Raw genomic sequence first — 20,351 nt, 5'->3', positions numbered from 1 at the left:
CTTGCGGTCTTGTTTTTATTAATAAAATAGTCACATTCGTTTTCAACATCATCAAACTGAGCTCTGCGATACGTAGATCAAATAGAATGGTACATATCCTGGCGACCATCAGTATAGCACTGGGGTCTGGCATGGAGGCAGCCATCCCTGTGAAAGTTCAACTCCGCCTATCATGCATCCCAAACATGTACCATTAAAAAGATATGACAATCATGCCTGTATTTAAAGTGCTTAGAAGCATCCAATAGGCCCTCCATTAGAAAACACAAAATTATTATACAAATACAAGGTATACCGTTGTTTCCACAAAGTAAATCACTTCGTTTTACTTCGAAATACTTGCAATGTGTATGTATTTGTGGGATTCGGGGCAAAAGAGAGGGTGGGCGGGGTTTGGGGGTGGAGTGGTAGTGAAGGGGAAGGGAGATGCCCCCCCATAAAAAAAAAACAGTAAAATATCGAAGTAATAGCCACAAAGTAATTTACAAGGAAGTCATTTAACTCGTTGAAATGACATGGAACCAAGTATTGGCAGGGTGGCTCCCAGGGTCTTAGTCACTCGCCTCTGACATGGGCCCAGTCCACAGGTTACAGGTTAGACTGCCATCGTGGCGGAATCTGCACCTCCTCCATCAGGCAGAACACATTGGTTGCCAATGCATTTGGCAATACAAACAGTTACGGTGCTTAGAATCACAAGGAATCTGGCATGAAGCACTATTTAAAAACCTGATATTCTTATCTAACTATATGTATATAGTCCTGCTCTTTAGTTTGAAGTGCTTACCCCATAGATTAATGTTACTTTTGTAAGTCACATGTTTTCTTATATAGAATTGTGTCAGCTTATTTGGTCCCTAGTATATGTCCCACTTGTCTACCCCCTCGTTAACTTGCTTGCCACTTGTTTTCATCGTTGTGCTATTTAACATAGCCCTTTCGGGGGAATGCCTCCCCCATCTGCAAATAATATATGATTGGTTATTTATAACGTGCTTAATACCCAGAGGTTTCTAAGCGTGGACCCGGGGATCGAACCTGTGGTGCTCTGTGTCATCTTCTTTCCAAGGTGAGCACATTGCCCCTGAGCTATCTTCCCGAGAAATGCAACTACAGAGAACACAAATATATGTAACAAATGTAGTTCTGCCCCCTGGCTGCTGCCCGAGGTTTCCCCATGTTGCCTCGGGATTTGCCACATTTCCCAGAGTTCCACTCTCACCCACCCCTGCCTAATTGAATTTACACGTGATACTCTAAAGGCAATGATTGGTTATGTCGTCATTTTTGCACCCTTCATCTAGGTGAAGGTCATCGCTTTGGCGATGGAGATGCCAGAGGCATGCAGCCCATAGCATGGGAACATGCAAAACATAGCTGTGAACTAACAGAACTGCACCACAGCATGCCAGCATTGTTTCTCTGTTGACAGTGGCGTACATGCTTAAAAAGGAAACCTGTCGGAGGAATGGTTTATTCAGGGAGAAATGAACCTCGCTTTCCTCTGCCATTTTCTTACCGATTGCCTGACATTCATATCTCTCCCCCAATATTGCCTGTTCGTTGTGCACCACACGTAAGATAATAATATAGCTTTATAGATCAAGGTAGGTGTCACTATCGCAGGATAACGACCTGTCCACAAGTTATAGCCCTAGTCAACCCCTCAAGCCATAATGAGGTGAGGTGTACTCATCCCAAGTGATAATGACCTCCTAGTGAGGTTTATGAGGCTGTTAGCACATAGTTGTAATAGCAATACAAGCTTTGTAGTTTTGCTGGTGTAGTAAACGGTAAATTTCAAACTCCATTAGTATATCAAATGTGGTATTTAAATATCAAAGTTGTCTTCATAAATACGTTAGGCATTTTAATTGTGAACTTGGTTAAACTGGAATAGGTTTAAAATGAGCCTGCATTATGTGTAATGTAGAAATAGACGGTTCCTCTGAAAGAAATAGCTTTCTCTTTGGTGTCTTAATTTGGACGTTGCAGTTCAATAAGGATCTTCCCATACAGGGACTGTCTCGCTGAAAGGTATCTTGTCCGGAAATTGCATTGTTGTTTCTCTGTCTGCTTTTGAAGTGAGAATGCCCCGAACGCAATCAATGCTAGGATGCATTGACCGCACACTGAACATTCTGATTGACTGAGAGGAGATCAATAACAATCTCCATGCGTTAATCTTATTTATAACCGTTAGAACATTGGAAACGTTCCTCGATTGGTCAATCAATGGGTTATACGAGATGGTATTGCTCGTAGATTGTGCAAAGCCCACAGATTAACCAATGGTGTATCACTGACCTGTCTCGCTCACAACCATTTCCTTCACCACGCTCGTCTGACCCGCCTTCCTTCCCGCATCAGGTCCGTTGCTCCCTGCCGCTAGGCCCACTCAGGTCCGGCTAGTCCTTTTTCTCTGTCGTCCCTTCTTCACTTGATCCTCCTCTTCCCTCATCAAGGCTGCTCCCCGGCGCTGCCTCATCTCCATGCAGGTACATCTTCAGTGCTGTGGATGTACACGGCCAATTTCACACCACCTCCCTGTTGGATTTAGAGAAATGGACCTCATTACAAGTTAGACGGAAAATTGGAGGTAAATCCAGCAAAAATGATCCCTGAGGAATTACTGTTACCACCACTTGTTCAGGTGGAATTTCCACCTGATTACAAGTGGTGGTAGCAGTGTAATTCCCCATTTACTTTGGGTCCATTGGACCCAATGGGGCTTTTTTTGCAGAATTACCAGTGTGGTAATTCCACCAATTCTGGCCATTTATCGGCGTTAAGTGGGAAGATTTACCTCCAGGGATTTTCTGGAGGTAAATCCTCCACTCAAAACCAAAACTCATAATTTAGAGTAGTGGTAAAATTGGCGGTAACACAGTTACAACCAATTTTACCGCTTACCACCTAACTAATAATGAGGCTGATTGTGCACTATAAAATTCTTTATTGTGCAATGTACCTTTCTTTCTTATTTGAGGTGGATTAGCATAGACTTATGGACCAACTCTAGGGCCATATCGGGAGGAGTGGTACCTTAAACCTTGTTAAAAGCCCTTGCTGCGCACGGGCCGTTATATTGGGCTTCAGAGCCCCTATCTTATGGTACGTCTCGCGGGTGAGGTCTATAAATCATAACGATCACAGTTTCACAGACTTTCACCTTGACCTGTTTATAGGATCCCATTACGTCCACCTGTGAAATAAACCTGGATTAGAGATGTCTTTGTTCAGTGTAGGATCATTTGTAGGCTCCGATAGTAAAGCTGTAGAGGCCTATGAGACGATTGGCCTATTTACCTGCCAGGGATCAGGGGTGCTCCCCTCCCATAAGATTCAATAGCAAGATCACGCCTATAGAGGAAGCATGAGGGCCCAAATAGCTGAATTATTTGCGAGAGAGAAATAATTGCAATATATATTCAGTTTACTCTCTTGTTCAGTGCCTACAACACGAGTGTAGGGCCTGGTGTAGGTACTCTTAGCCTACCTGCTCTGTGAATCAGGGCTAAAAGTGAATCAGGCTGTTTCCCTCTGCTCCTTATGTACGAAATAGCATTTAGGACTTGCAGCATATCTGGTCGAGTCGTGTTATTGAGTTTGACTTACATATATTAAAGTTGGGTTCCTGCTTTATCTTCTCTGGATTCTGTGCTCCACATACTTTTGATGACAGCATTATTTACTATCAGTTGGTATTTGCCGCATGCGGCTAGCGATGGGTGAGTCCCCTCTGACATTCTCTTTGCTTGTGTTTGGGTTTCTTTCACGAAGCCATCAGTGGAGGACAACACGTGTAAATGAGGAACATTTTTGATGCTATATCCCAGAAGAGAATCTGGCATTGTGGGGCGTGGATGTGTTATGTGGTCACTTGACTCAACCGTGCAAACTCACTGGTGTGGTCACTGATTGAGAGGGCCTAGCTGAGTCTTGGTGTTCGGCCCCATATTGGCGCTCTAACGGCGTTGATCTGAGAGCCTGAAAGACAGCTCTCTAGCAGAGACCTACATACATGCTTAATTTGCATGAACTTGCACACAGTACCCTGATGTCTATCCAGTGCAGGTGCCTGCACTGCAAGGAATTTTGGCTGTGTACTCTGGGAGCGAAGAAGCTTTGCCCTCCGTTGGGGAGAAAACGTTATTTGCCTTTATTTAATAAGGGAACATGCAAATATAAAGCATAATTATATGCGACACCAATTATATGCAGCAACCCAGGCGAGATCTGGCTGGAGCTCTATGCGGCCACCCACTGGTCTAATGGACAAAGGCTGACAATATTTGAGCAAAGCCAGGAGAACATGAGGGAGGAGAGTAAGAGTTTGGTAGCATGAAAAGGAACAAAGGTAGTCTCTGGCGGTATGAGCAAGTGATCTAAGGGTAATATCATCATTGGTAGGTCACAGAAGCTGGTCCTGGCTACCGTCTGCTGGAGAAGGCATCCAGATCAGGACACACAATAATCTCACAATGGTACAAGACAACAACAGAGCTCCCACACCCAGCTCAGAGCTATTGAGTGACTGCCTTATACACTGCTCAACTCACAAGTAAAGTCTTGTCTCTGATAGAAGGTTGTCCGTTGGAACACTGATTAAAGGTTTCCAGGGAATTCACACAATTGCACATGTATAGCACATTGCATATTTAGGATGTGGCAGCCACCGGTTTGGAAATCTGGAACAAGAGGGAAGCCCACTGTAGTAATGTGCAACAGCAGTCAACCCTGTATAGTGGCAAGTCTATTGATGAACCGAGGCAAACAGAAGTGGCCATGGTCGGATGGTTGGAGTTGCCATGGAAGTGGCCCATCAGGACTCTGGGCAGCAGGACCAGAAGGGCACAGAAAGGAGTTTAGCAGATGCTGAATGTGCACACCACCTGAGACCTGCAGTGGCAGACTGGCGTTTATGCCATGGGCCTCTTATGCGGGTACTATGCATTTCTTCTCCTCTCATCCTCTCTCCCAGTCAGCTGTGGAGAATCCTATGGATCCCTCAGTGAAACTCTGCCTAATGTTTCCTGCCAGGTGGCCAGGAGAAGGCAGATGCTTCCTGAACCTGACCTTGGGGGGTGGTCTACCATGGCAGGATCACCTGGGAGGCCCAGAGTGGTGAGAAGATCCCATGGGATGAGACACAGTATTTGTCCTCTGAAATAAAGTGCCTTGCTGGATTTCCAAAACAGGTAATGGCATATTGCCATTGCAATGTCCCTGACCCACATATCCGATCTGTGACCCGGGGTACAAGCTCTGTTAAAGCTGAGGGAGTCTTATTGACAGGAAGATCTTTCAAAGTGTATCTTAGAATAAACACCCTGCTTACTCCCTAAAGGATAACATAAAAGGATCTAGAGAAAATACCTTAAACATATCTTTCTCTGTAATAACTACTTCTAAAAGTCCATCTTGTGATGAGTTTAATGGAATTAAATCTACCCTTAAAATTAACTCGGAAGTAAAAACAAGCACGTTTGTTGAAGGGGACTACACGTCCCATAATCCTAGAAGTATTGGGACAAGGTAGAGGGCTGAAGAGACATGCAGTATTCAGGCAATTAAGCCTAACAGCCCACACCTAAATGAACCTGGGAGGTACAAAAGACAGGTGCAGGCAATAGTAAGGATAGGATGGAGCTGGAACTGTGACTGGATTGCAAACTGTAGCAGTAGTAGCAAAAGGAAGAAAGCATGAGGCTGGCAAACTAAGCAGAAGTGGGAGAACAAGAGGGACACCGGAACGTGGAGACAGCAGATTTCACCTGCAGTTTCTGAGAGTGTTCTGTTCTCCCAAACTGTCAAGTGTGCAGTGGAAGACGTGCCCATCTGAGCCTGATTGCTGTGGTTGCCGTGCACAGACCGTTCTGGAGACTGAGGCGAAGAACTGTTTTCAAGTCGTGGATCTCAGGAGCGAGAGGGGCTCCAGAAACATGTTGCCAGACCATAGACACCTTCCCAGAGAAAGGGCGTGGGTCCTTACAAAGCCAGAAGCAGTAAAAGTTGTGGCTGGAGTCAGGAAAGCAGTGCAACCTGCAGAGCAAGTGTCAGATAAGCTAGTGAGTGAAGTACAGCGTTCTAATAATTTGCAAGAGCATTGCCGGCAACAGTATCCAGTTCCATATTCACTTGCGTATGGTTTAAAGCAAGTAAAACTTGTTAGTTGATGCTGAAAGGCCGGGACAATGCAAATGTAGAACTCACGTGTAATATGAAAGTCCCTTTTACTCATGTGAGAAGCTAATGCTGTTTAAATTCATTGTTCAATCTCTTAAAGACTGCTAGTATCTAAAGAAGTGGTCGCATGTCACTAATTAATGAGTGAACACTGCAAAGACCGTTACCGAATACCTAACATTGACAATACAAGTGTTGAAACCTTTGACTTGTGTAAACTACGTAAAGGTGTGGTTGAGTGCACCTTATTGTGATTCCCAAAGGAGGATTGAATTCTATCCCTCACTTTCATATGGGAATACAATTCAATTCTAGTCTTTAAACCTTGAAAACTATCTTAAGAAGTGGTTGCGTGTGCCTAATTGTTATCTCTAAAGAAAGTCTGAACTGTATTCTTTGCTTTAGCACAACATATCTTCTATTTATAAGAAGTTAAAGTGTATACACTGTTGAAGAAGAGAACACACATTGCCCAAGCCAAGAGCCTCCCCATATTAACAGTGAAACCAACCTTTCTCAGAGTTGAAAAGCAATCTATTTGTACCGTGAAGTTAATAACAGTTCACCGTCCTAAAATACAAGTTTGCAAGCATTCCCTGAAGCTTGGAGAGTGGCACAAAGGCTTCTGGGTAATTACTTTGGCTGATAACTGGCAGAACACTGTAGGTAAAGTTGAGGACGGGAAATCAGCTGCTTGTGAAGACTATTTTGAAGCTGACACAAGCTGTGGTGCCAGAGACTGTAGGAGACAGAAAGAAGTGAGTCTTAAAGGCAAACCCAGGTTGTTAATGTGGCAGACGCACAAGAGAGGCAAAGATGCTGCCCCTTTTGAAGAAAGATATTCCGAGGAAGAGTGCCTTGCCCATGTGCAGGCATTGAAGTCCTGTAAAGTGTATCTCGCTGAAGCCTATCTAGAAGTACAAATAAAGGAAGCTGTTGTAGTAGTCCAAAGTACTGAAGCTGTGTTGGTTTATCTGGTTGTCAGTAGATGCAATGTGGCAGTTGTCTAAACAAAGTGGAGTGCTGTGAAACACAGGTGACTGTTCTCATAGTGAATCAAGTAGAAGTGAAGTTGTTGAAGTGGAAGCAGCAGCACTGAGCAGTCATCCTGACAAATAAACCATTGTGAACTCTAAAACTCATGAAGTACTGTTAACCAAAAATAGTTTATCACTAATAGTTGTGAACATTGCTTTTCTTTTGAACTGTGGAAGTGGCAAATTGTTGTGGTTGGGATTACCCTTGGTGCTATTTGGTGGAAGGGGAAAGTGGATATTTCACCAAGGAGAAGAGATTTGCTTTCATTGGAACTTTGGTTAACAATCCTTACTTTAACTTTGAAACCTCAAGAACTGATTTGAAACATTTCTGTCTTTGGTTGAATATTAGCAGAACTGATTTTGAATCGTGGGGAAGGGAAATCACCCAGGGCTTTAGAATGTCATTCAGAAACTGTGAAGGCTGTTCATGTCATGTTGAATTGCCATATATTACTTTTATGTGTTTGTTGTTTAGTGTGAGGGTCAGTTATCCTGTGTTAGAGTGTTTTCCTTTAGCTTTGGGTAGGCCGGCAAATCCTCAGTATAGTAGAGATAGTGAGGCATTTTTTAATATATTTTAAATGAGAATAAAATGGCATGTATTGAAAAATCATCAAACAGTTGTCCGCCTCACATTACTGCCCCCTCGCACTGCCCTCCGCTTCCTTCTAACTCTCCTCACCCACCACATCCCTTTGAAGCAAATAATATATCATAAAGTTTCCAGTATGTTATTTAGTCCGTTAGTTATCTTGAACTACTTTTTAATCTCTGTATAAAGGCAAATGTGTTTTGAAATTCATTATTCGGATCAATTCGTTAAAGGTTTCTAGGGAGGAGAACCCCCAAACCCAACTCAGAGAGTCGTCTTGCTCGCTAACTTTGCTCACAGGGGGTAATGCGGGGCCAGTTTGGGAAACCTTTCCAGGGCCGCCTTTGGTTCCCAGTCCACCCCTGGTCCCCATTCCCCAGGATTATCCTTGGTGATTAAGGGGCTGCCTCCATCTAAGATGGAGAACACCAGATCTCTTTTGGCAATTGTGGAGATGTGATGTGCATGCCACTGTGCTGGGTGCAGTGGTGTCTTGATAGCTCCCTAGCGCCACATTATTTTGCAATGATATATTGGCTCTTTGCCAAGCCTGAATGCTGTTTTAAGAGTTTAATTTATTTCTCCATGTTCCATGTAAAACGATTTGGATAAATCCACTACATAAATGACAAGTTGTTATTGTTATTTTTCTAAAATGTTTTGTCTATTTTTTGGACCCAAATTGATTCGTTTTTGATGGTCAAGCAGAGTCATTTTTTATTTGTTGAGTAAGGTGTCAATTTTGGGCAAAACCTGCCCGCCATGTTTGAGAAACAATCCCTTTTACGTTTCTCCTACGTAAGGGGTACCAACATCAATACTACCACACCCAGTTTTCTTTACGCTAACTCCCAGACTCTGATCCCCATTTCCTTTGCTTCCTCCCCGCTTGCCTTATTCCATCCCTTTGCTCCTCTGGGATAGGTGTGCAAAGCTGCCGAAACCCGATTTCATGGCACTCTAGTCCCCAGGAAAGTACGTTCTAGAAGAGCCCTGTTGTCTGGTTCTGTCAAATTCCTTCCATGCTATCATTATGTGCCTTTGTCACAATGCATGTGGGATTTAAGAGATATGCAGCGTTGAGTTTCAATGCAAGCGGATAATAAAAATTAAATAAATTACTTAGATGAGGGAAGCGAGGAAGCACTTCAGAGAATCATGTACTGTTCTTCATATATTTCTTGCTACTAGAGTATTGGGAATTTTCATAGTTCCTTAATGAAGTAATATCACCCAAGCGGCGGCGGAGGCCACGCATGGGGGAGGTGTATTACCGGGCCTGGTAATGCCCTGGACCAGGTAGAAGCTTGAGAAAAGCGTTAGTGAGGGACCAGGCCATGGAAGGTAAGTGGTGCGGGGATGGGAGAGGGAAAAAAATGTGGAAAATGGGGTGGGGGAGGGGGATGCAGGGATGTGGGCCGCACGGCAGCACTTGCCTGAGATCCCTGCGCGGGGAAAGATGGTGGCCTCCTACTGTGAGGAGACTCGGATGACTGGATTTCCCTGTGGTAATGCAACCGTTTTGAGCCTCCTCATTGGCTGGGAGGCCGACACACCCCTCTCGCTGTACTCAGTAATACTATTAGGCCATTTACTCAGGCTCAATTTATCAACCTCAAAAGGTTCCAAGGCAGAGCATGTTTCCTAGGATACAAACCTGTAATTTACAGGCTGAGCCGGTGCAAGACTCGTGCTGCCTGCGCTGCACCACAGGCCTTGCTCACCGCCACAGCTGTCGAGAGTTGATCACAGGTTTACTAGACACGGTGCCTCCCGCAAATTCAGCAGGCATTCCACTGGGGCTTGGCAAATACTTTTTAAAGAATCTATGTTTTATGATCTGCGCATTGGAGTAGGAAGCGCTTTATCAGTGGTGGATCATTGGAGCGTCCGTTGTCATTGACACACCCTTAATAATTAATAATTGTGAATATCCGGTAATGAGAAACATGCGGAGTGAATTGTCTTCTGGATGCCAAACCGACCTCCAGCTGCAGACCGAAATCTGCCCCTTCCCACACGTTACACAAAAAACCCCCACTTTGAAACATGTCTCACTTATTTCTGCGGTGCGTGCTTGATTCACACCCATAAATAATGGTGCACGCTTGTGAAACTGCATATTTTCTTCACCTCACCTATGGAACAATTTGCATCTCTGTGTCCAGCCAAGAATACAAGCAGGTGATCGTATCACACAGTAGATTTGTACATTTCTTGTTATTAGGTTTGAACAGGGTGGTACAATGTTCAAACAAGGCAGAACGAGGGAAGCGCCCTCCCAACAATAGATTCAGGCAACATAATGTGCAAAAGGTCCCCTCCATGCAATGTTAACTTGTCAGCATGTAAGAGCAAAACCCATTATGGTTGCAATTAACTTGCAGGCAGCATTTACAATGTAGTCCCGTGCAATCAGCCTTCTCATCCCAGGTGGCAGTTTGAGGCGGATGCCATAAGAATGGATTACATAACTGAAATGCATGCCAATATAGGCCCGAGGTAACACTGCTCTGGTTAAGGAAATGGCAGATAACATTTGCAGGACAAATACCCACGGTTCTGGATGGCAGGGCAGGGCATTGGTTAAGAGCGTGGCAGGTCAGGACTCTTTGATATCTGGCTTTTTTTTTCTTTTTACTCTTTGCAACGTGAATAAACTAGCATTCAGTAATCCACCATATTTGATTATCCAAACCCATTGGGTTTCTATTTGTGCCAGATCATTTAGCTATGTAAAATAAATAAATTAATAAGTGTGTGACGTATGCACATACATACACTGCTCTATTGACTGTAATTATGAATCATGGAAACTGTGTGGTTGGCACACGTCACAGAATCAAGCTGCTGTGTTTTAACCCCAGCGTGCATCCCAACTTTAAGGTGATTTTAGCGTTATTTACACAACATTATTTTAGTATTTTTTATTTGCTGAAGCCTCATTCCATTGTGCAAGTTATACATAATGCGTGGTCTGTTCATTTTGCAGGTAAGGCACAGAAACAAATGCATTGTTCCAGAGAAGTGTCCGTGCTTTCACAATGGCAATGAATACAGGAACGGCGAGACCGTACGGATCGACTGCAATACCTGGTAAGGCGTTTACTGTTTGCATTACTATTGCACCCCGCATTAGGGCAGAAGTAGTTTGGTGATGGTCCCGGAAACGTGAGTACACGAGAGTCATCAGTCTTCGCTGTTGCAGCCTTCAACGTGTATCGCAAGTTTCCACCCTGGTTCCTTGTGCTGCAGTGTTTCAACAGGGATTCAGCAGGTCTGCTCCGTGAGCAGGGGGTGGACTGGGCTTTTAGAGTGGCTTCAAATTACACATTTTCAGCAAGGCCCAAACCTTTTCCAGTGAGAAAATGTGGGAACACCACACAAAAGAGGCCCAGGGTGCAGAGGTGGAACTGGTGGAACCAGAGTTCCCTATAGGCCAGTCCACTCCTGTCTGTGAGTGTGATTCGTGTGGCCCCAACACAGGGTAATATCACTCCCCCGTTGTAACATTCGTAATACGGAGGCACGCGTGTGTGTTTCTACGTAGGCATGTGCATGAATTGTTCACAAAACCGCTGGCTGTGACCATTCAGTCTCAGAAATTCCAAAACAATACACTACATATCCCTTTCAAACTGGATGCGGCCGCCATGTTGGATTTAGCAGGGGTGGTTGGCGGGCCCAGGACAGTGTTTTTATTCCCTCCACTTGTATTGTTGGTGGGGTGGGGGGGTGGAGGAGGTATGTATTTCACAGTAGCATCTGTGGGCCTCCATAGCAGTACCATGGGATTTGGAAGTCCTGAGAGTGTTCCGATAAGATTTCGTCGATTGGATGGGTTTGGGGAACTCGCCTATGCATGAGGACTAGTGAGATGAATTTCGTATGTGTGGCTGAGGATGAAAAGCGAGCGTCTTGGTTTTATCTGGATTAAGGGTCATCTCACTTAGTTTAGTGCACACAGATGGGTGCTGATCTCACTGACATTAACAGGTGATGAGGAGAGCAAAAAAGTATGATGGGGATCAGGGTAGTTGAAAATGGCATTCATGATTATCAAGGGCTTTGTGGAAGGAGATAAGCATTAAAGAAACTGTGGTGAAATATCTTTGAGGTGCCTAATATCGTGCAACATGCTATGAGGACTGAATAATTACTTATTACATGTGGAAAACTGGCTATCCAGAAATTGTTTAATTCGTAGAAGTAGTAGTAGTTTGTCATTTACATAGTGCCTTTATCCCAATGTGCTTGTGGGGAGAACGCCCTCGGGGGACCGAAGTCCAAGGTATGTGCATTTGGCCAAAATAGGGAATTGGGTGGGATGGCCGTTTTCCCAGTATGCTACCCATGATGGTCAAGCATGTGGATTAGTGCCGAGAGGTGGTCAGGAGAGTGAACAAGTATGAGAGACTCGTTGTGTCCAGCAAGACCGATTGATTGTTGTAGGACGTAGCTGGATTCTAATGGGTATCCCATCGTTTTGCTGAGAGGAATTCTGCCGAAGTATTTTACTTTGCCGGAATTCTGCTGACAAAACTCATTGAAAAAGGAAGGGGGATGGGGTAAGGGGTTTAAAAGTGGTGGGAGGGGTTTGGGGTATGAGGACTAGGATAGGGAAAGGGGGAAGGGGTTTGGGGGATCCCCTTTCCCCGATTTTAATTGAAAAAAAATGATTTTTTTTAGCAGAATTCCGGCGAGGTAAAATACTTTGCCAGAATTCCTGTCAAAATAAGACATAGAACTTTCTAATGGCAGAGATGTTGCGCTTTGTGTTTTAGTCTGGTGTATGGAGGCAAATGTGTGCGGTTGGGTGGCCGTGCGTGCGGCTGGCATTCTCCATAGGCATTCGTAACTGCATACCTTGAGCCTCAGTTAGAGCGTTGCTTTTTGTGTAGTAGTGTAATCTGATTGTCCGGTCTGCTCTGAAATGATAATCTACCTTGCTCTGGAGAATATACTGGGGAGGCACTGACAGTGCCAAGGCCTAAGTGTCATGAAGGCAAGCTTGACATGGGGAAGGTTTGTCAGGATGCTGGAGGGATTAACCAGACTTTGAGGGCCTTCATGAAGTAGAGGAAGTCCTCATTGCGGCAGAAGGACACAATCTCTGATCACTGTCATTGAGAGGCAGTGCAGAAGTTGAAACAGTGAAGACTTATTACATGATGCCGCTTGTGGATTAAGATGCCAGTACATTAGGCTGTTCTGGACACATGATAGCAGTATTATGACAGATGAGCCTGTACTTGGGCGTGACAAGATGTAACATTTTATATTAACCTTTACCTAGTTACTTGAAAAACTGTACATGCAAATGCAAGTTTGTACTTTTCCAGCATTGGGGTCTGGCATGGATTCACCTGTTCATGAATATTCCCTGCCGTCAGGCTGGGAATCCGTGGTAAACGAAAAAACTGTTTCACTTTCACTTTAAAACTGTATTTCTCCTCTAAACCTATCGCTGTCCTCTGGATCATACTGCCCCCATCCACTGACAGACCACTCCCTAAGCCCCGCCTCGGGCAGCCATCTTCAGATTTGTACTGCACGCTTCAGTGTTGGGAGTCCTCGAATTGCTCTCTAATTATTTTCCATATTATTCCACAGGAAAGTTCTATTTTCGTTCCTGTAATCCTATCTTCATCGGTCGGCAACAGGGATCCGTTGATGGTGAAGTTGCATGCACCTCGTGGGCGATTGTCCGTCGAAATTTCTGGAAGGCCTAATTGGCCTACTCAGTGCCCTCCGACCATGATGTAGGAGAACAAGGAGGGAAGGACCGTTTTCAGGACATGCGCTCAATGCAGGCTAACAAACGTCTTTGTGGAGGAGAAACATCAAAAGTGTCTGTACTGCCTGCACCCAGACCACAATGAGGATGGGTGCAAGATATGGCTGGGTTTCTCGTAGAAAATGAAGAAAGACAGGTATAGCAGGCTGGCGGCATGGCTCAAGTCAAGAAAGGCCCTGACCCCTCCTCCAAGCAGAGTCATGCCTAACCCATGACCGGTCGGTCCAAGGAGCGGACTACCTCGGTGGAGGCCGAAGTCCTTTGGGGATGCCCCATCCATGGAGGTCCAAGACAAAGCCAAGAACCGCAAGGCCGATTCCGCCGGTTAAACACTGATGCGGGTCCCAGGTCAGATAGACCACGATCGCCATCCACCTCCTTAGCCAGGATGCCATTGAGTTGCTCATCAAAGAGGAAGTCCTCCAGCCAGGCCAAGTTATGGGAGAAATCAGAGAAACAAAGGCTAGAGGAAGAGAAGAAGACCTCACAGCAGGTTCACCAGGTGCAGTAAAGACACTGTCGACCGCTTCGTGGACATCCTCGCCAGGTCGGTACCACCCGCTATTGCGGGTGGTACCAGCCTGGTGAGGGTGGTCTGTACAGTGCAGAGAGTATCCCTGCCTCCCAGGCACGACATGGCCACCGAGGCAGCAGCGAAGGCTGCAGGCACTCCTGGGGAGGGAAAAGCACTGGTTCACATCACAGTACACAGCCCTCAGGAGGGAAAAAGGGGGGAGGGGCAAGGAGGTCCTATCCATCTACTCAACGGACAATGACGTCCAAGCATCCGTCCATACAGTCCATGAGGAGGATGGTGGCGCAGGGCCTAGCACTCCATCATTCCCTCCACAGCCAAGGGACATATCCCTGGACATCCTGTCAACTCTCCGCAGCCTAGTGACAGAGATCCAGCAACGGTTGCCTCCAACACCAGCACCTGTTGTACCACAGGCCCCTGACCAGCCTCCACGTAAGAAGATGAAGCGTCACCCAACGCCACTGCATCAGCCTCCTTCCCCATGTTGGAACCCGACTCCACCAGAGGACCCGGATACACACACGGACACTGGTACAGACACGGCCACGGGAACAGACGAAGATGCAGACTTCGTCCCGGCAGACAAATCATCACTGCACCTGGCGCCCCTTATAGAGGCTCTCCAGCAGGCGAGGTGGGATCATTCCACTCGATGATCTCCAGGGCCTCCAAGCTATTCCAGATGGTGCCTGAGGAAGCCAAAAAGGAGGGCTTCCTATACCAGCAACAAGAGTCCAAGAGGAAGACAATCATGTCAGTACCCTTTTTGGATGACATTTGGAAGGAGGGCCTGGCCCTCATAAAAAACTCATGCACGGCTCCACCCAAACGAGACAGGTTGGAGAAGAAACACAGGGTGCCGGACTCCACACCCATATGCTTGAGGGCACAACCATAGCCGGACTTGATAGTGTCAGCCACCACAAGAAAATGTAATGGCAACCCGGCCTCCACACCATCAGTCCCCCCGGGCGACGAGTGGAAGAAGATGGACGCCATGGGTAAGAGAGTCATCTAGACGTCCAGTATCTCCGGTACAAGCTGGGCCCTATCCTGGAATTCCTTCCCGATGACAAGAAAACCGAGACTCTCGCCCTCTTCCAGGTGACGTTGGACCATGCCATTACGGTGGCAGTGGACATTGCAGACACAAGCTTCTGACAAATGGGAAACAGTGTTTTCCTTCATCGCCAGCGATGGTTGAAGGCCACTAACTTTCAACAGGATGTTCATGCAGAGGTGCTGGACATGCCTTTCGACAGCGAATATCCTTTCGGAAAGGCGGTCGGCGAATCCCTTCAAGCCATAAAGATGGACACTGAGACAGCAGGTTCCCTTGGCACTCTGCAGCAGCATTGCTCATCATCTTTTTACTCCTCCAGAGTATAATCAAACAGATCATCCAAGGGATACTCCACATCATACAGGAAACCTCCCCGATCCTCCACGCAGGAAGGCTACAGGGATCACTCCCAGGCCTACGGTAGCGAGGGTCAACATCACTGTCGTCCACAGGGCAGGGTGCCAGTGCCCAAGCAAGCCGGAACCGCCCAAGATGTCGGGCCTCCACTCGGGAGGCCGGTTGATGAGGTTCATCAGCAAGTGGAAGAAGATCATCACTGAGAGATGGGTGCTGGAAGCTCTTGCCCAGGCAGACACCTTGGAGTTCCAATATAGTGTCCTCATATTCCACTGGTTCCCCCTCCGGAGCAGCAAATCCTAGAAGAAGTGCAAGCTATGTTACGGAAAGGAGCGATAGAACTCGTTCCCCAACAACTCTGGGGCTCTGGAGTCTATTCCAGATACTTTCTGGTCACAAAGGAGACAATGGGTTGGAGACACATACTAGACCTAGGCCGCCTGAACAAGTACCTGAAGTCCCAAAAATTCAGGATGGTCATGTTGCAACACATGCTTAACCAACTGAAGGAAGGGGATTTCTTGACGTCATTGGACCAAGAGAATGCACACTTCCATGTCCCATCCACAGGAAACATCGGAAGTTCCTACAGTCCGTGGTACAATGCTAACACTACCAGTTCAAGGCCCTATTGTGTGTCTTAAAGTCGGGCCCAAGGGTGTTCACAAAATGCCTGGCCCCGGTAGCGACCCACCTGCGTCTGCAGGGCATACACGTATACCCGTACCTGGACGATTGGCTGATAGGTGCCCACACCCGGGAGCTGACCAACGAGCACACGAAGGAGACCATCTAGCTGTTGACAGAGCTGGGGTCCTGCATAAACTATTCAAAGTCCTGCTTAACACCATCGCAGAACACTCTGTTCCCAAGCACCAGACTCAACACAGTGACTTGCCTGGCATCCTCCTCAGAGAAGAGGTTAGCAGCCATTCAAGGGAAGGGGCAGCGACTGTCGTCAGCGAAGACGGCCATGGTTCAGGCCATCAAGTCGTTGCTGGGCGTGATGTCATCCTGCATCTACCTTGTCCGTCTCTGCAGATTGCAAATGCGACCCCTGCAAGAATTCTTGGATGCACGTTGGATACAAGTGTTCGAGAGTTTTGAAGATAAGATCCCCCTCAATGATGAGTTTGGACAGGCGATAGAGTGGTGGGGGTATGCTCCCATATCGCCCAGGGGTCGTAATTTCAAATCCCGCCATACCAGGAGCAGGTCACCAAGGACACCTCACTGGACTGTTGGGGAGCTCACAAGGGACGACTACACGCCTAATGGTCTTTGGCTTCTGGAGGAGAGGATCTGCATATCAACACGTTGGAGCTATGGGCAGTGCACTGGGCCCTCAAGTCTTTCCTACTGTCTCTGAGAGGGAAGGTAGTGAGGATCTTTAGGGACAACACCACCACCATGTTCTACATCAGGAAGCATGGGGGCACTCGATCCCCAGCGCTCTCCAAGGAAGCTCGGGGCTTGTGGCATTGGGCCTTCAGACAGGGGATGTTCCTCATCCCATTCCAACTGGCAGATGTCGAGAACACCATTGCCGACTCCCTCAGCAGGAAACTGCGCCCTTGCCACGAGTGCGAACTTCGTCAGGATCAGGTAGACTGCCTGTTCATAAAATGGGGCAGACCTCCGATCGATCTATTTTCCACAGTGGCAAACTCAAAATGCCAGACGTTTGCCAGCAGATTCCACCAACGGAAGAGCATGGGGAACGCGTTCTACTTCCTGTGGGAAGGTCTGTTTCTTTACACCTTTCCCCCGTTACGTCTCCTGCTATGTGTGATCAACACACTCAGACAGTGTCGATGGAAGAGGATACTCATCGCCCTGGCGTGACAGAGGCATATTTGGTATCTGGAGCTACTCAGCCTGTCATTGTCACCTCCAGTCAAGTTGCCTGTACCTCCGGATCTGCTCACCAGAGAGAGAGGCACAATCTTTCATCACTACCCAGGATCTCTGAACCTGAATGAATGGTTCTGCAGCCTTAGAGCTTGTAGGTTATGTGCTGCCAGCGGACTGCAGGGAGGTTCTCGTCAAAGCCAGGGCATCGTTCATACTGAAGTGCTACGGCCATAAGTGGAAGCGTTTTTCTATGTGGTGCCGGTCACAGAAGATTACCCCTCTAAGGGTCAGAGCCCCACATATTCTTCCATACTTGCTTTCCTTGGCAAAAGCTGGTTTGGCTAACACGTCCATACAGGTTTATCATTAGAACTCTGCGGGGGGAACCAGCCAATCAGGAGGCTGGACACACAGACTGAATCTGCAGATCTAGCCCGTGTTCCAAGCCGCCTGATGACCGGTTCCCCCACCCGCCATCTCCTCCTGCTAGACCCTTTTTTCACATCCCCACTTACCTCTTTGCAGCTGCTGCTTTCTCTCCGCTCTGCTCTTTCGGCCGTCATGGAAATGGAAGACGGACCCCTCTTTCCCAATCCATGGTGGACCTCTTGGTAAAGGATTTTATTTCCGTGAATGGGATGCTGCAAGTCGACCCGTTCATAAAAGGAAAATATTTAAAATTAGGCCCTTCTCAGCTCATGGGACAGGCAAACGGCGTAATGTAACCGCTCCACATGCTACACCAGGGGTAACATCCCAGAGCCCCCGTTAAAGGCCCTCTCTTTGCTTGGGCTGCCAGGCCATTACCCCTGTTATAGCCCATGGAACAGGGCTCCATTTAATGGAACCATGATATCCAGGGGTACACCTAGGCTAACATTTTGGGAGTTGGGGAGCTAACCCTTCAAATTTTGGGAGACGCGCTAACTTCAGAGACTGAGGGGGAGAGAGTATTTGTGTAGGGGCATCTAACTTCTTTACACGTTCCAATGAGAATATTCTAGTGCAGCTTCAATGGTCCAAGCAGTTAACTCTCTCCTTCACATCTGAAACCACACACTTAAGAACTGCTCTTTCTCCTTTTGCCCTCTACCATTTTAATCAATCCCCTGATGTGCAAGTACTAACCCGTCATGATTTCAATTGCCTAAATACGTATGTATACGTATGCGAGCGCTAACCATGAAATGCTTTGTGTTAGTAATTGCAGGGACTTTGTTAACAGGGAAGCACAGGCGTCATTTAATAGCCCAACATTTCAGAGGGCGTGGGGGATGGACTAAGGAATGATCTGCTCAACTGTGTTGCACCACTGAAGATACACCCTCTACCACCGTCTTTCATTGGGGATTCTTCAAGAGTCTATTCTTGGTCCTCTCTTCCTCCCACCTGTCCCATCTCTTTTCCCTCTGATCTCTTTATTCCTTTCCCCCAAGATATGCAACCAGGCACTCACATGCAGTGGGCCAGGGTGTTCCCTGCCTCCATCTATTCATCACCTCTACCTCCACTGCCCCCAGCCATAACCCCGTTAATATTCACTGAATCCGCCCTCACCTTGCTTTCCACGCTACTGAAACTTGGATCGCTACTCTTGTCTTCTGTAGACCCTGCTTGGCCCTTCTCTCTGTTCCTCGCCTCTACTTAACAAAGTTCTGAGTCCCCCCCAGCCCCACCCAGCAGTCTCTCTCGAATCTGTGTCGCTCCTCCACCATTTCAGCTCACGGGATTTTGATTTCGGCGAGGCCTGCTGCGTCATTTGTTCTATTAGCTGAATTGCTAAATTGTGTCCTGTGAATGTTATGCTACTGGGATATATACTACACACTAGTGCCATTAGCATGGCTTCTCAGATGCCCTGGAGGATATGAAAAGTAGGTGGGTGAGGTAGACAAGTTAAAAGGAAGGAAGAATGCTGTATAGCTTTGCGTTGTGTTAGCGTGTGCAGTTCCGAAAGGCCTGCTTACTGGGTGTGGGCCTGTTTCTAGGTGTTTTGTCTTCTTATGCAAAATAAAGTGTGGGAAATCTTGTGAAAGAATTCCTAATCTGTATTTTTGTTTTTATTGTGCATGCGTGTTTTCATGTGTTTATGTGTGCCTTTTTATGTAGCGCACGCCGCAAAACGTGCAGGCTATTATATGCATGGGTGGCTACATTCTCTTATTCAAGGTAGTTCTCATGGATAGGAGTATTCATGTCATAATTACCAGTGGGGGTGAGCACTGTGATATGATATGATGCGGCATTTATCACACGCCTATAGACAAGTGCTTCAAGGCGCGATGAGGCAAGGGAGGGGAACAGAGGGATGACAGACAAAGATCCTACTAGGCCAGGTGTCATTCAGATCGCGCAAGTGCATGGTAGGGGGAGTGGGAGGGGAGAGAGTGCAGGGGGGAGAGGGAGGGGACAGTGCAGTACATTGGATAATAGAATAAATAACAATAGAAAAGTACGGCCAGCAGGTGGCAAGTGCAAGGGTAAAAGGGTAAGTGCAGGCATCAGGTGTCATGTGCCGGTGGTGGGACTGTAGGGATACAGAAACAGTCCCAAGTGCAGGCATGCAGATACATGCACCGATACAAGCATACACATCCCTGTTTGTGTGTGTGTGTGTATACATACAAACACACATCTCTAGGTATACTCCTATAGCCAGTGATCTATGCCAAATAATACTAATCAGAGCCATGATTCACTCCCCGTGTCCAGTCAAACGATCGAATGAAAAGGATCGAATGACAAAATGTTAGATTCAAAAGGACCGAAAACAAAAAGGTGGAATGCCTTTTTTAAAAAGTAAAGTTTTTTTTTGGCTTCCGTATAGGTAAAAAAAGTGGTTTTTACACCAAAAACAGGGTTTTGGGGGGCGGGGAGGGACCCCACAATAAATAAATAAATAAATAATTCAACCCTTTTTT

General features: G+C 46.6%; 1 protein-coding gene across 1 annotated transcript in view; it reads left to right on the top strand.

Annotated features, from left to right (window-relative positions):
- Positions 1-20,351, top strand: part of VWF (von Willebrand factor) — a 1,005,270-nt gene that overhangs the window by 436,116 nt on the left and 548,803 nt on the right. The window contains exon 19 of the mRNA XM_069628335.1: positions 10,814-10,917. Within this exon, the coding sequence (XP_069484436.1) occupies positions 10,814-10,917 (104 nt within the window). The remainder of the gene's footprint in view (positions 1-10,813; positions 10,918-20,351) is intronic.

The sequence above is a fragment of the Ambystoma mexicanum genome, chromosome 12, assembly GCF_040938575.1.
Source record: "Ambystoma mexicanum isolate Mex_15411 chromosome 12, UKY_AmexF1_1, whole genome shotgun sequence".
NCBI classification, from domain to species: domain Eukaryota; kingdom Metazoa; phylum Chordata; class Amphibia; order Caudata; family Ambystomatidae; genus Ambystoma; species Ambystoma mexicanum.
This window is presented reverse-complemented; position numbering and strand designations above follow the sequence as displayed.